We start from the raw sequence: 12,157 nt of genomic DNA, 5'->3' as shown, positions 1-12,157 counted from the left end.
AAATTCTGCCTACGTAATTGATAAAATGAGTTTTATTTAGTAGTTATTAAAGCGGACGGGGAGTCAAGAAAAAATAATCACTTGGAATGAATGTATATCTGAATTCAGTATCACGTTAATACAGTAGGCTACAGGCCCTCTTAACCCGCCTCTAAAGGGGTAGAGAGTTTGTTATATTAAAGTAGATGTCTTCTCTCGCATTAACTAAAGATGGGAACCCGTTAAGTCTTCCATTGCTCAATTAAGGACCAAGTTTTCAATTATGTTAAAAAACTACCAATGTCCTCCTCCACCAGTCACATTATCTTCGCAACGCACGACGGCTTAGAAAGAAAAGGCTTGAAATCTTTCCCCCGTAATCAAACTTTCTTTTTCGCCCAAACGGTTCCGCAGATTTTTTTTTCATTCAGGGTCAGGAGCACAAGCAGCCCTGATGACTACGATGAGTTACACAAAGCCTGACACATGCCTTGGACACTACACCTTTAATTTCCAGCAACACAGGTACGGTACTCAATATTCCACCATAATCAACACGGTAGATACGTCAACTCTGGGTGGAGAAAAATATAAACTAAGTAAATTGCAACAAGAGACGCTTGTTTAAAAAGTCTCCCATAGAAGTTGCCGGATTTCCATAGAGCAGTTTTGTGATCTCAGTGATGGCTTTACCAGACTTCTGCATCTTGGACGGGAAAAACACACATGAAAACCGGGTTAGAATTCACGGTGGCCTTGGAAAATAATCGTGTAATGGGAGCCCGATACGTTTAACAATGACCTTTGTAATATTCCACATCACCGAGGTCGCGTAATAGATGAAAAGTCCCACCATAGAGCAACGCATCCCCTTTCCTCCCTCCTCGCAACAGTCATTTCTCAGTCTAACGCGACACTATAAAAAAAGTTCCCAGTTCGACTCCGTGGGTTTGTCACGTTTCCAGTTCTCCAATTCGATTCGATGGGTTTGTAAAGTAATTAAACAACTTGGAAGTGGCTGAGTAGTAGCGTGCTGGGCCCACATTCACCGCGTGATGGACGAGGCAGGTTCGAATCCCCACGCTACCACCTCGGATTTTTCAGTCACCGCCGAGTGGCTTAAAACTACCCACATGCTGTCCTGAAAACCACCCATCAACCCGGACTCTAGAAGAAACCATCCAAGTGAATCAAGGAGGAACTCCGGGGGGAAGCATGAGCCAAGAGAAGATGGCGCCACTATAAACACTTGCCTGCGCCATGACGGGCTGGGGCAGACTACCATCCAGGCCCCTCAAGGCTATAGGCGTAAAAAAAAAAAAAAAAAAAAAAAATGCAAGGAATGTGGGGAAACTACATTAACTCGTTGGCATCTGGTGCAGAGCAGAAAACCCGAACATTATCGAGAATATAGCTTGGTTAGGGCCCTTACAAAGAAACTTGGGCCGTGAAACTGGTCTATCCTCTTCGTGTGGACTAACATTACCGTATCATTAGGAAGCGTGTGCTATAAATAGACAAACGGCCGCGATCGTCTTGGCATCTCACACAAGTTCAAGGTTACAAATCCTGCTCCGCCAAAGGTTGAGGCGCCACCACCACCACCACTCAATGTCGCTTCAAATGTTGTGAGATCATTTATAATTAACCGTTCGGCACCCTTACGGTCCTCAATTTTTTATAAGCATATTAAAAAAAATTGTAAAAAATTCTGGTGACAGGTGGGAAGAGCCGCTCATGGTGGGATGTATTTAGACAGTTTATTAATATATGTATCTAAGGAGATGGCGATTCTTGGTCCTTTTCCATTCAGTAAGCATTTCTAGTCGCCGCTCAGAAGCTTTTAATTATCAGACCATTTATTTTTTGCAACTTCATCTGTGATTCTCCATCCGCAAATCTGTGTTCCAAATTTCTTTGTATCGTTTAGAGATCTAGGCCAGCCAGCTGTTCACCGGCGCAGTAGTCATCGCTGCAGCCAATAATTGGATCAAAGTTTCATTTTTTTTTCCCATAAACTGTTTTCTTTTAGTGTTCAAAACCTCACAATCACCTCTGCAGATTCAGGTTAAACACTTTCTCTGTATTGACCTGCGCCTCACGTCTCGCCTTACCTGGTAGATCTGGCCGTTGTCACTCTCCCAGATGCAGTAGCGACTCTCCCCCCGCACTCCACAGTCCAGGTTGACGGGGTCGCCGGGGTTCACGACTATCTGGTTATGGTTGAAGATGAGCGAAGAGTCTGTACTCCGAGCGCCTGGAAAGAAAAGGCAAGAAAGTTACTCCTCCGACCAACTACAGATATTGCATGGATACACATGTTAATTAAATGAATATGTAACATAGCGAGCCCGTCACCGAGGCACCAACAGAACTACCATAGTGGCGGCGGCGGCACGTGGGTGATTTAGTCCCACGCAAGTTTCAGGAAGTGTCGTCTGGCCGGTATGAAACTATTAGATATGGGTGTTATCTTATTATGAATGGGAGTTTGTGTCAAAGAAATGCTGTACTGGGAGATAAGCAGAAAGCCACAATTCCCTCCCTACCCTAAACTTGTCCTCTAACCAGGTTCACACATTGAGATTTGATGTGCCGTTCACATGTTCAAGTGCCTTCCGCAAGAAAGCACGCAGACCCTGACTACGCTTGTATGGGGCACTGTAAATGGTGACTACAATGAGCGACATTACGCCAAGGGGCCACCGACCGCGCACACAACACGCGCCCATCTCGTTGAGGCGGCGAAGAAAGTCAAGAGGAATACTTTCAGATTGTTGGTGATCGGACTGGTCTGCCTTCTTAATTAACTACTCAAGGTGGAGTTACTATAGTCTGTTCACTCAAGTCTAACCCAAGCTGACAACATAAACCTAAGCGTGTTCGTAAGCACAGTGCAGATTAGCAGAAAGTGCTGCGTGAGATAAACACAAAGGTTAAAGAAAACTTGGAAGCAACAGCAGTAGCCAATCAGCACTCAGCTTGCAAACACGGTTAGGTTTATGGTGTCAGCTTGGGTCGGACTTAAGTGAAGGACTATAGTGAAAAATAATCGGTAAATCAACCTGTAGAAGATGTGCATGAGAAGGGGGAATAAGTAGAAAGATCTAAGCAAGATAAGTGAAATTTAGGGGAAGAGCGACAATAGGATCAAGAATAATGTGGCCTTGCTTTGCGATTCAGTCACAAGTAGAATGTCCGCGATAAATGAACGCTAGCTTCCATATCCTGGTGACGATGCCGCCGAGTACGAGTCATTCAGAAGACAATATTCGTTCTGAGTGGCAGTCATCACAAACACTCGCCGTCGAAGTCAATTCAGTCTTTAGTGCTGCGGTAATGAAGCAACAGTAAGGACAATGGTGTGAGCCGAGGCAGACAGGCTGAGCGAGGGGACTTTAGGGACCTGCCGCTCACAAACGACACACCCATCTCGCCAAGGCGTGGAGCCAACTCGCCAGTGTTAGGACAAAAAAGTGTTGAAGGATGTCTTTAGGGTGTGTTTCATTGCCAGTGTTAGGACAAAAAAGTGTTGAAGGATGTCTTTAGGGTGTGTTTCATTGCCAGTGTTAGGACAAAAAAGTGTTGAAGGATGTCTTTAGGGTGTTTCATTGCCAGTGTTAGGACAAAAAAGTGTTGAAGGATGTCTTTAGGGTGTGTTTCATTACGTCGTCACGGAGGCTCAGTAAGACAGGGTATATTGGCACACTCCAGCATAACATGAATCTTGAATTTTCAAAGATTTGGGTATTCGAGATTTTAAAATTGCACCGAGGCAATTAACTACTCAATAGGGAGCTAGGGGCCAATAGCTTGTCTGTCGTTACCCAGTTTATGATGCCCCTGTATTAATTTCACGCCAACTATTGCAGGAGTTTGGTGTATCTTTAGCGGACACCAGGGCAACGTGGCCACCAGTCTGTACAGTGTAGATGGACAAACTGATGGAATGTCAAGAGTTTATTTAATATATTAATCTATGGAAGAATAATTAGAGCAGATATAAATCTCCAAAAACTTTCCATCTCTTGAAAGTGCAGCAACACACACTCGTGGCCAATGATTTTAAGTGGGTAAACAATACAAGTAGATGTACTTATTTTTCAGCATTTGAGACAGAACTATCGGAAGACCTTGGCTGTTAGTGATCGTTCGGTTAAATCTTTTAGCCAACACATACTTTCATCATATTTTTTAATCATTATTTCTCGATTTGTGATAAAAAAAACAGTACATGTGGCACACAACTCGGTCCTTGCTACGGCCATTCATCTTGGTAGGATGTGCACAGGATATTGAGCTGACGCCGCCCGCCAAAATATATGAGCCACTTGAGCCAAAATCGGGCTCCCCGCCAGGTGATTAGAATTAGCATAATTATCATCGGATCCTTACGTGAAATCTTTCGCAAGTGCTAAGTAGATGGTTAAATATATTGCATTAAAAGTATTTTGTAGTATTGATATTAGAATTTAGACTTTTGTCAATTAAGGTTACTTCCATAAATATCAAATATTTTCTTTCAAACTGATCTTTTAGTCTGCTAGCACGTTCTAACACGAGTTACACGAAAGCAAACTCGACTGACTTTTGGTGTGCTAAAAACGAAGGGCTTTCAATCAGTGCGTCCGTCATGAGACACCGATCAGATACGTGGAAAATGACCCAAACTGAATATTATATTAAATGCCCGAATTGGGGTGGAGGTCGATGCTGGAACTATAATACGAAAAAATGAAGTGATTTTAGCAACGCGAAAATTATAATGCGATAGCGTATTACAGTGAGAAAAGTTAAGGACCTACTATTGAAAAGAAAAGTGTGTGAATAAGAAGAGAGGACCGAGGGTAGGACCTAAGAAGCGATACAACGCGTTACAGGTCAAAAGAAACAAAAATAGATGACGTAAAAGGCGACGAATACAAAAATGGCAATGACCGGGGAAAATGTGGGTGAGGACAGCCGGAAACTGGGAAAGAATAATTTAAAGCTACAAAAGAAGGAAGACCAAGAAAACCAAAGAACCTGTGCAGCGCGTCAGACGTCTAAATGATAACGAGAAGAAAGTCCGGGAAATTTAACAAGCCTTCAGGTGGTGTGATGGAATTAAGTTCACCGAATGTTTACTAAAAAAAAAAGATAAAACAGACAGGACAGAAACGAGAGGGGACACTTGGGAGAAGAATGTCTTGATGATGGGAGTGGAAGGGATATGGAGGGGTGAACGGGAGTGGAAGGGACAGGGAGGGAGTGGAAGAGACAGGTGGGAGTGGAAGGGACAGGGCGGGGTGGACGGAAGTGGAAGGAACAGGGAGGGATGAAAGGGAATGGGAGAAAAGCAGGAGACTGGCGCCAGATTTTTTTTATGCGGGGGATCCGTATTTTTTTTTAAAGCAGTGTCTAGTTTGGCTTTTCATTTCCTTTCTTGGGGCACATTACAAACTCTGTCTTATTAAATTTATAAAAAAGTCAACAAAACCAACTTAAACTTATTGAAGTGTTGGGTTTTCAGAGTTAAGTGGACAAATTACAAACTCGGTCGTACAGTTAAAAAAAATAACAACCAACTAACCACGCCTTGAAAAAATGGATCAGATAAGACAAATCCACATTTTTAGTAAAGACTAGTGCGACGCTTTAAAACCAGGCATCGTGAATATACACTTACAGGATCGCTTACGGGCCGCAGTATGAACTTTTATTTACATTGGTGGTTAAGGGGATAAGCATGTCCAAGGCCGGTAGTTGGGTAGTAAGTTTGGGGCTGTATGGGGACAAAAAGGAAACTGAAAGAATGGTAAAGTTGGCAAAAGTGTTCCTCGCGCAGTGCTGGGAACAAAGGGCAGGAATATCTGAATGAGTGAAGAAAAGTAACTATTTCAGGTTAGAAAATAACATAACACTGAAAAGGAAGGAGTGAATAATAAGAAGGGAGGAACGACAGGAGGAGGACCTAAGAAGCGATACAAAGCGTTACAGGTCAAAAGAAGGAGGTCCGAAGTGAACAGTGTCTCGGTACGCAGCAGTGAACGCATCAGAACACCTCTTAGAACACATTGGTTGGTGTTCAGACGCTTCCTCTCATAACTATTTATATTTACCAGAAAGATAAATTAGAGCAACTATTTCCAAATGCCATTAAGATCAATTGGGTTTATGAGTATTTTTTAGGTTCGTGGTACAGAAGGGTCGAGCTACAATCAGGGTCATAAAACTACCCCTGGAAATGCTCAGAACTCACGAAAGCCTTGAAAAATATGCAAGATTGGGGATCGAAACGCTTAAGAATGTGGCCGCCATGTGTCCCCCTGTTGGAAGTATTATACGTCTGAATATACAAATACTGAGTCAACGGATCCTCGTCTGACTCATTGGCTACTTATGAACAATCTTGAGGGAAATCTATTGGTCTTAGGAAACACCTGGACTTGATATAAACATCCAAAGCATGGCGGAACTTGGGGCGTTCCCTTCATTTATCTATAACGACTTGAAATTACGGTGAAACTATGCTACAGTAAATTATCACCTCCCTGAAAAGTTCGGTATTCAGCATTAAATTAGAACAAAGCATCTCTAGAACTTATGGGGTTATAAGGGACACACACACACACACTAAACCGAACTACCGCACCTAAGGGCTAACAAGCACATTTTCACAACTACTGTACGGTAATTGGGACGTTAAGGAACTGGTGACATGTATGCGATGACCAGCCGAGGCATTTCTACTTAGGGAGATTCCAATAACTATACACGGTGGTTTTCATAATACTGTCGCGCGTGCTGTGTCCGCAGAGTTATTTTTAGACCACTCCGGGTGCGCTGGCCAAGATCATTATCTCATCGAGTCTCAGGCTTTTTATAACACCATTTTCTCAAGTGTTTTGCTTATTTTACATGTAGGATAATGTACTGACAACCTTTTGCACAAAGACAAAACGAATTAATTTGTCGTGATGTGAAGGCAAAATGATCTTTGAAAGTGAAGAAATTATTATTAAGAGTTGACCAACAAACTTCGCCAATAGCATATTAAACATTGAAGTTTAAAAGATGGACGATGATAAGAACCTGCTAAGAGATGAAAGTATTAAACGGTCACATCAAATTCCAGCCAAGTCACGACGGTCCATAAACTCGCCGCTGGTCACAAGAGAAACATGACAAAGAAAATAATCCCTCAGCGCGCACGGAGGCCTTGGCGGGTCAGGCTGCGGGTGAGCCAGGCCAGCGACCCGTCCAGCAGCCAACCAGCCTCGTCCACGCCCAGGAAATGCTTCCCGTGGCCGAGGTCTGGGGCGTCTGTCGACGCGGGTGACCACGTGGCTGAAGGACCAAGCCATTCGTGCTTTCCGCCCGGCGTTTCCTGAAGTTTTGTATTCGGGCTGATTATTAACGAATACTTAATTACTTCTTCGGGACATGGGATGGGGGTTTGGAGCCCCCGTAAAGATTCACGTTCACATTCACGTGGGGGTTGAGAGGGGGGAAGCCCCCCTATGGGGTAGAGCGTGCCTTAAGGTCACCTAAGGGTCATGGGTCATAAGCGATCAATACTCCTGTCGATGCTGTCACGAGTAACCACCTGTTTTCATACCTAGATGACGCAAGACAGATTTATTACTAAAGTTAATAACAGTGTAGAGACCCAAGTAGCGATACAAAGTCCCGGAGGTGTGAAGTAAAGGCTAACGAGCAACACCTACAGATTCACTCTACTGTTAACCTTTTAGAACATTTAACGTTAAGAGAATAAATCATCCACACCCACAGAATAAAGATCTTGAGGAAGGTGTTCACGGCGGGGCACACCACAAGGGCGGCGGCCAGCCAACATGGCGGTGAGTGGCCCCGCAGCGACGGGCAGCCAGCCAACCCACACACCAGGGCCGCCGCGACGGTCAGGCACCTATGTGTGGCAGAGCTCTTCATCTTAATCTCGGTTTCAGCTGCAAGAGACCTGTTACTGGTCCGCTGAGGGTGACAAGCAACTATACCGGGATTAAACTGCAATCTCGTTATTGGTATGCTAAACCCCCCAAGACTGGACAGTTAAGTCTAAGTGTTCGTGTATACGTATTGATTGCTAATATGAGGAGCTATTGCAAACTACTAATCCTCTTGCGCAGTCTCCCCGTGTTAAGTAATCTAGAATGAAATAGATTAACAATTCTCAATAAACAATTTAACCCCAAACTAGCATTACACACGCCCATAAGCTGTTCCCGATTAGTCTCCTTAATTGAGATTGCAAGACGGAGGAAGAAAAGAATCCTCGAGCCCAACGGCCAGCCAACAGACACCTTGAGAGACAGAGGCCTGGGAGAGCGGGCAGGTTCGCGGCCAAGGTTCGCAGCCACTACAGCACTTGTCTCCTGGCTGACCCTCGCTGCCCTTCACCCTTTGTTCTTCAGATCTGCTTCTTGACGAGGCCTAACGCACACCTTGTATACATGTTACTGTTTAGCATGCTTTAATATGAAAAGGAAAGAGGACGTAAGCAGGAAAACTTATACATATTTAGAGGTCTGAGCAACGGAGATGGGCTGGGATGTGAATGGGAGGATTGCAAGAACAGGAAATGCATGGTGCTGCTGCTGGGACGGAGTGGTGAAGCAAATGAGAGAATTACAGAAGCCACGAAGAGTTTCCTGGAAAAGATGTGGTGTGCAAGAAATAGGGAATAGGAAGATTTTAATGGATACTCCTCGTTTTGTCTTTATTTTTACAGGTTGTGCCGATATTAAGACCTGAATCTCCTAACGGGTCACATGTACAGCAAATGCGGCGTAACTTTAGGACAAAAACACTGAAGGACTTCCCTGTACTCAATAATTCAGTCCTTTAAACACCCATTAGAAAAAAAGCCCCCTCCCTCCCTCCTCCCAACTCACACCATGAACCCTCAGCCTGTCGCCCTGCAGCCCGTGGTGTGCAACAGGGCGGGGCTGGGCATGGCTCGTCACCCCCACAATACTTACTGGTGCCTGCCGCTCCATCGCCGGTAGCTTGGTCATAATCGCCGTATTGTTGAGCCGAGGCGAGGCAGGCCAGCGCCAAGCAGGCCACGAGCACAAAGGAACACTTGCACATGGCCTATTGAAGTCCCTCCACTACTACAACAACTCGGCTGCGCCACACACCACCCTCACGTCGGCACGCACTCCACCACTTCACTATAGGGCTATGTGGCTCGTATCATCTACGCTGCACTGGACTGGAGGTACACACACACTTTTATCACCGCATCACAACCACTATCACTATCACAGCCAACGAGAGCGAGGATCAGCCCACCCGTCCTCTGTGCGCGCCTCAGGTAAACTGGCGAGTGGCGTGCGCGTGAGGCCGAGGAGCACAACGGCTGGCGGCCAGGTACGCTACCCCCACCAGACCCACCCACCCGCCGCTCGCCCATTTAAATTGCAACAACAGGTAGTGTCCCCTGGCTCACACACGCTGCTCTCCTGCACCGTTTACATTTTCACCAAAAAACTGCGTCGTATAATTTATGTTTGTGCATGTCAGGGCATAGAAAAGTGTTTTAGATCGATGGTGTTAGGCGACAAACTCTACGCTGTGTGGCAACTCCGCTCTGGAAGCCGGGGGTAACAGGAGGGGGGGACGGAGAGAGGGAGGAAAGGGGGTGCTGGGGCGGAATGCCTCCAAGCGTCTCCCCCCTTCCTCCCTCTCTCCCCGTCAATCGAGTTAACAAGTTATTATTATAATGTTCTTTTCCCTCAGAACGAAGGGTCGACGTTCAAACGGGATTCACAACGCACTAAAGGGAAGAGGCTGCTCAGCGTGGCCGCGACAGCCAGCCCGCACCGTCACCTGCGTGCCCCCCTGAGACACGGGGCATCAAGAACAACCAAACGAACAGAGTTAGGTTGGCAGCCCTGCGAGAACAAGCCGCTGGTGGGGTTCGCTGGTTGCCTTGTCTCTGCCCCATGAAATATTTCCTCCCGCTGCATTCGCTGAGCCCCGCCACGAGGCCCGCCACCCCATCAGCATTCAGGCCGCGGCCACCACTGTAGGCATGAGAATGAAGTGATGAAAAAAAGGCGCATCTCTCAAATATTCGTATGACGCTTCCTCGCACGACCATGATCGGACCATCCAACCAGTTCAGTCCACCGTCCAGGCTGCCTCACCCTGCCCCGGAGCGGCCAGTCACCTACACGTAAGGAAGGCTGCATCCCTGACCCTGAGCCAGCATTCAACGGGCCACTTCACTACAGCAGCTCGGTGCTACTCATCAAGTGTCCCGTGACTCGAGAGCCGAAAATCATGACGTGACGCCGCGACGCCCACACGTCCGCCCCCTCCATCCCTTCCTAGCCCCGCCCGGAGGTCCGAGGTTCTTGTCGGGCAGCTTGCTACTCAAAAGGTGCTGAAGGCAACTGCAAAAATGTTACGTTACAATTACTGAAACAGACCTAACGATATGTAGCCTGTATCACACTAGGCGGCAATAACTATTTTTTTTTGGGGGGGGGAAGTCGCAGGGGCTACTTTTTCTTTTGAGCTAAATCATTAAAGCCTTTACCACTACATGAGTTGTAGACGGCCGTGTGGGTAACATAGACACAGAGTCGGAGCTACACGACAAACTGTCTGAGTGAGGTGCACTAAGGCGACAGGGTACTGGTGCGTGCATAGTACCGCCGGTATAACGAGGATCAAGCCTCTACCTGTAACCCCTGTAACTACACCTCACCCATCGTGAGTAGTGGGGGGGGATTCTGGAGCTGCCCTGTGTAGGCCGCCCGGCCTCTTGCAGTTTCCCTATGTTCTTATGTTCTTATGACTGACAACGATGAAGCGTTACAACCGGAACAACGAGGTCAATCCGGATGAATGCGAGAGCAGTTACCAGATAAATGGTATTCGAGTCCAAGCGTAAAGCAGTTTGTATGCTTACGCCCAATACATCATAATCACGGGCATTATCATCATACTGATACGTAAACAGGGATCATCATATCAACGCATTAAATATCTACTGAGTGATTAAAGGCAATGCGATGATGTTTAAAGTTAATAAATGATTGGCCAATCTCCCTCATTCATGTGAATAAGGAAGTACAAATTCCCAATTTTGAAACTAACGATTTATTCACATGCGAGGCGGGGCACCGGCAAATTGTTATTTTCTTATTTACAATGAAACTGCACGAGTGTGGTTAAACTGAAATTGGGAAGCTACTTAACACAACACTTTGCCGAGCATTAAGTGGCTTGATTACTTGTTTTCGCAACACTGTCGCCTCCACTCCTCGCTGCCTGAGGCGGCGCCGAGGCTGGCGAGGCCTTCCGTGCACCTGTATGCATGCACGACACGTGCTGCCACCCGCCGCCATGGCCGGACACCCACACAGCCATGAGCCTCGTTGACGGTGACCTCACGATTGTTTACCATCACAACATAGTTTGTCTTAAGTAGCTACTAAGCGCGTCCAGCCCACTGCTGCTCGGCGCCGGCTGCCACGCGTCCACAAGCACACCGATGATTGTGTGGCGGAACATCAGTGCTTGCCGGACATGATGCTTTCCTGGACAGATGGCGCCGCGGTCTGCCTGAGTGCCGCAGCCTTCACTCTCCCCGCCAACACACTCACGATCATTTGTCACGCATAACAAAGCAACTCAGCCACGTAAACTGCACTTGTCAAAAACCACGACAAAATTATCAGAGCAAGTAGAAAATCATAGTGTTCCTGCGTCACTAGAAGAATGATTGTCAAGAGCTCTGTTTTACTTCACACACACACACACACACACACACACACACACACACACACACACACACACACACACTGCCTCGGGGGTTCATTCATCAGCGTCAGTCTCCGGTGGATTGAAATGAAATGAAGTAACGCTTTGCCCTTCCCGCTCACCTGCGCCACCCGCCACGCCTGGGATCAGCCCGTCCGCCGCCCATTTGACGGATTAACACGCGCCACAAACACGGGCAGCGCCACAACACGACACCACGCCACAACACGCCGCCCGCCCCGCCACCACGCGTTAGTCATCGGGGCAGAGACGCGGCGATGAATCAGTGGAAGACGAAAATAAAACATGACGAAGGTGTTTGGTAAAGACATGACGCTAGTGAGAGACAGACAGATAGATGGATAGATATAGACAGATAGATACATTGATGGATAGA

At 46.6% G+C, this 12,157-nt stretch overlaps 1 protein-coding gene across 10 annotated transcripts in view; it reads right to left on the bottom strand.

Moving 5' to 3' along the window:
• The window catches only part of LOC126983048 (uncharacterized), a 28,429-nt gene extending 19,108 nt beyond the window's left edge, over window positions 1-9,321 (bottom strand). For 8 of the 10 annotated variants that reach the window (XM_050835495.1, XM_050835500.1, XM_050835496.1 and 5 more), the window contains exons 1-2: window positions 8,964-9,321; window positions 2,094-2,236 (exon numbers count right to left, since the gene is read on the bottom strand). In XM_050835495.1, coding sequence (XP_050691452.1) covers window positions 2,094-2,236; window positions 8,964-9,075 — 255 coding nt within the window. In that variant the 5' untranslated portion in view covers window positions 9,076-9,321. The remainder of the gene's footprint in view (window positions 1-2,093; window positions 2,237-8,963) is intronic. The other 2 variants (XM_050835504.1, XM_050835505.1) reach the window with 1 other exon arrangement.
• Window positions 9,322-12,157: the final 2,836 nt, after the last annotated feature.

This window comes from Eriocheir sinensis, chromosome 52, assembly GCF_024679095.1.
Source record: "Eriocheir sinensis breed Jianghai 21 chromosome 52, ASM2467909v1, whole genome shotgun sequence".
Lineage (NCBI taxonomy): Eukaryota > Metazoa > Arthropoda > Malacostraca > Decapoda > Varunidae > Eriocheir > Eriocheir sinensis.
The sequence above is the reverse complement of the archived record's forward strand: the minus strand, read 5'-3'. Positions and strand labels throughout refer to the sequence as shown.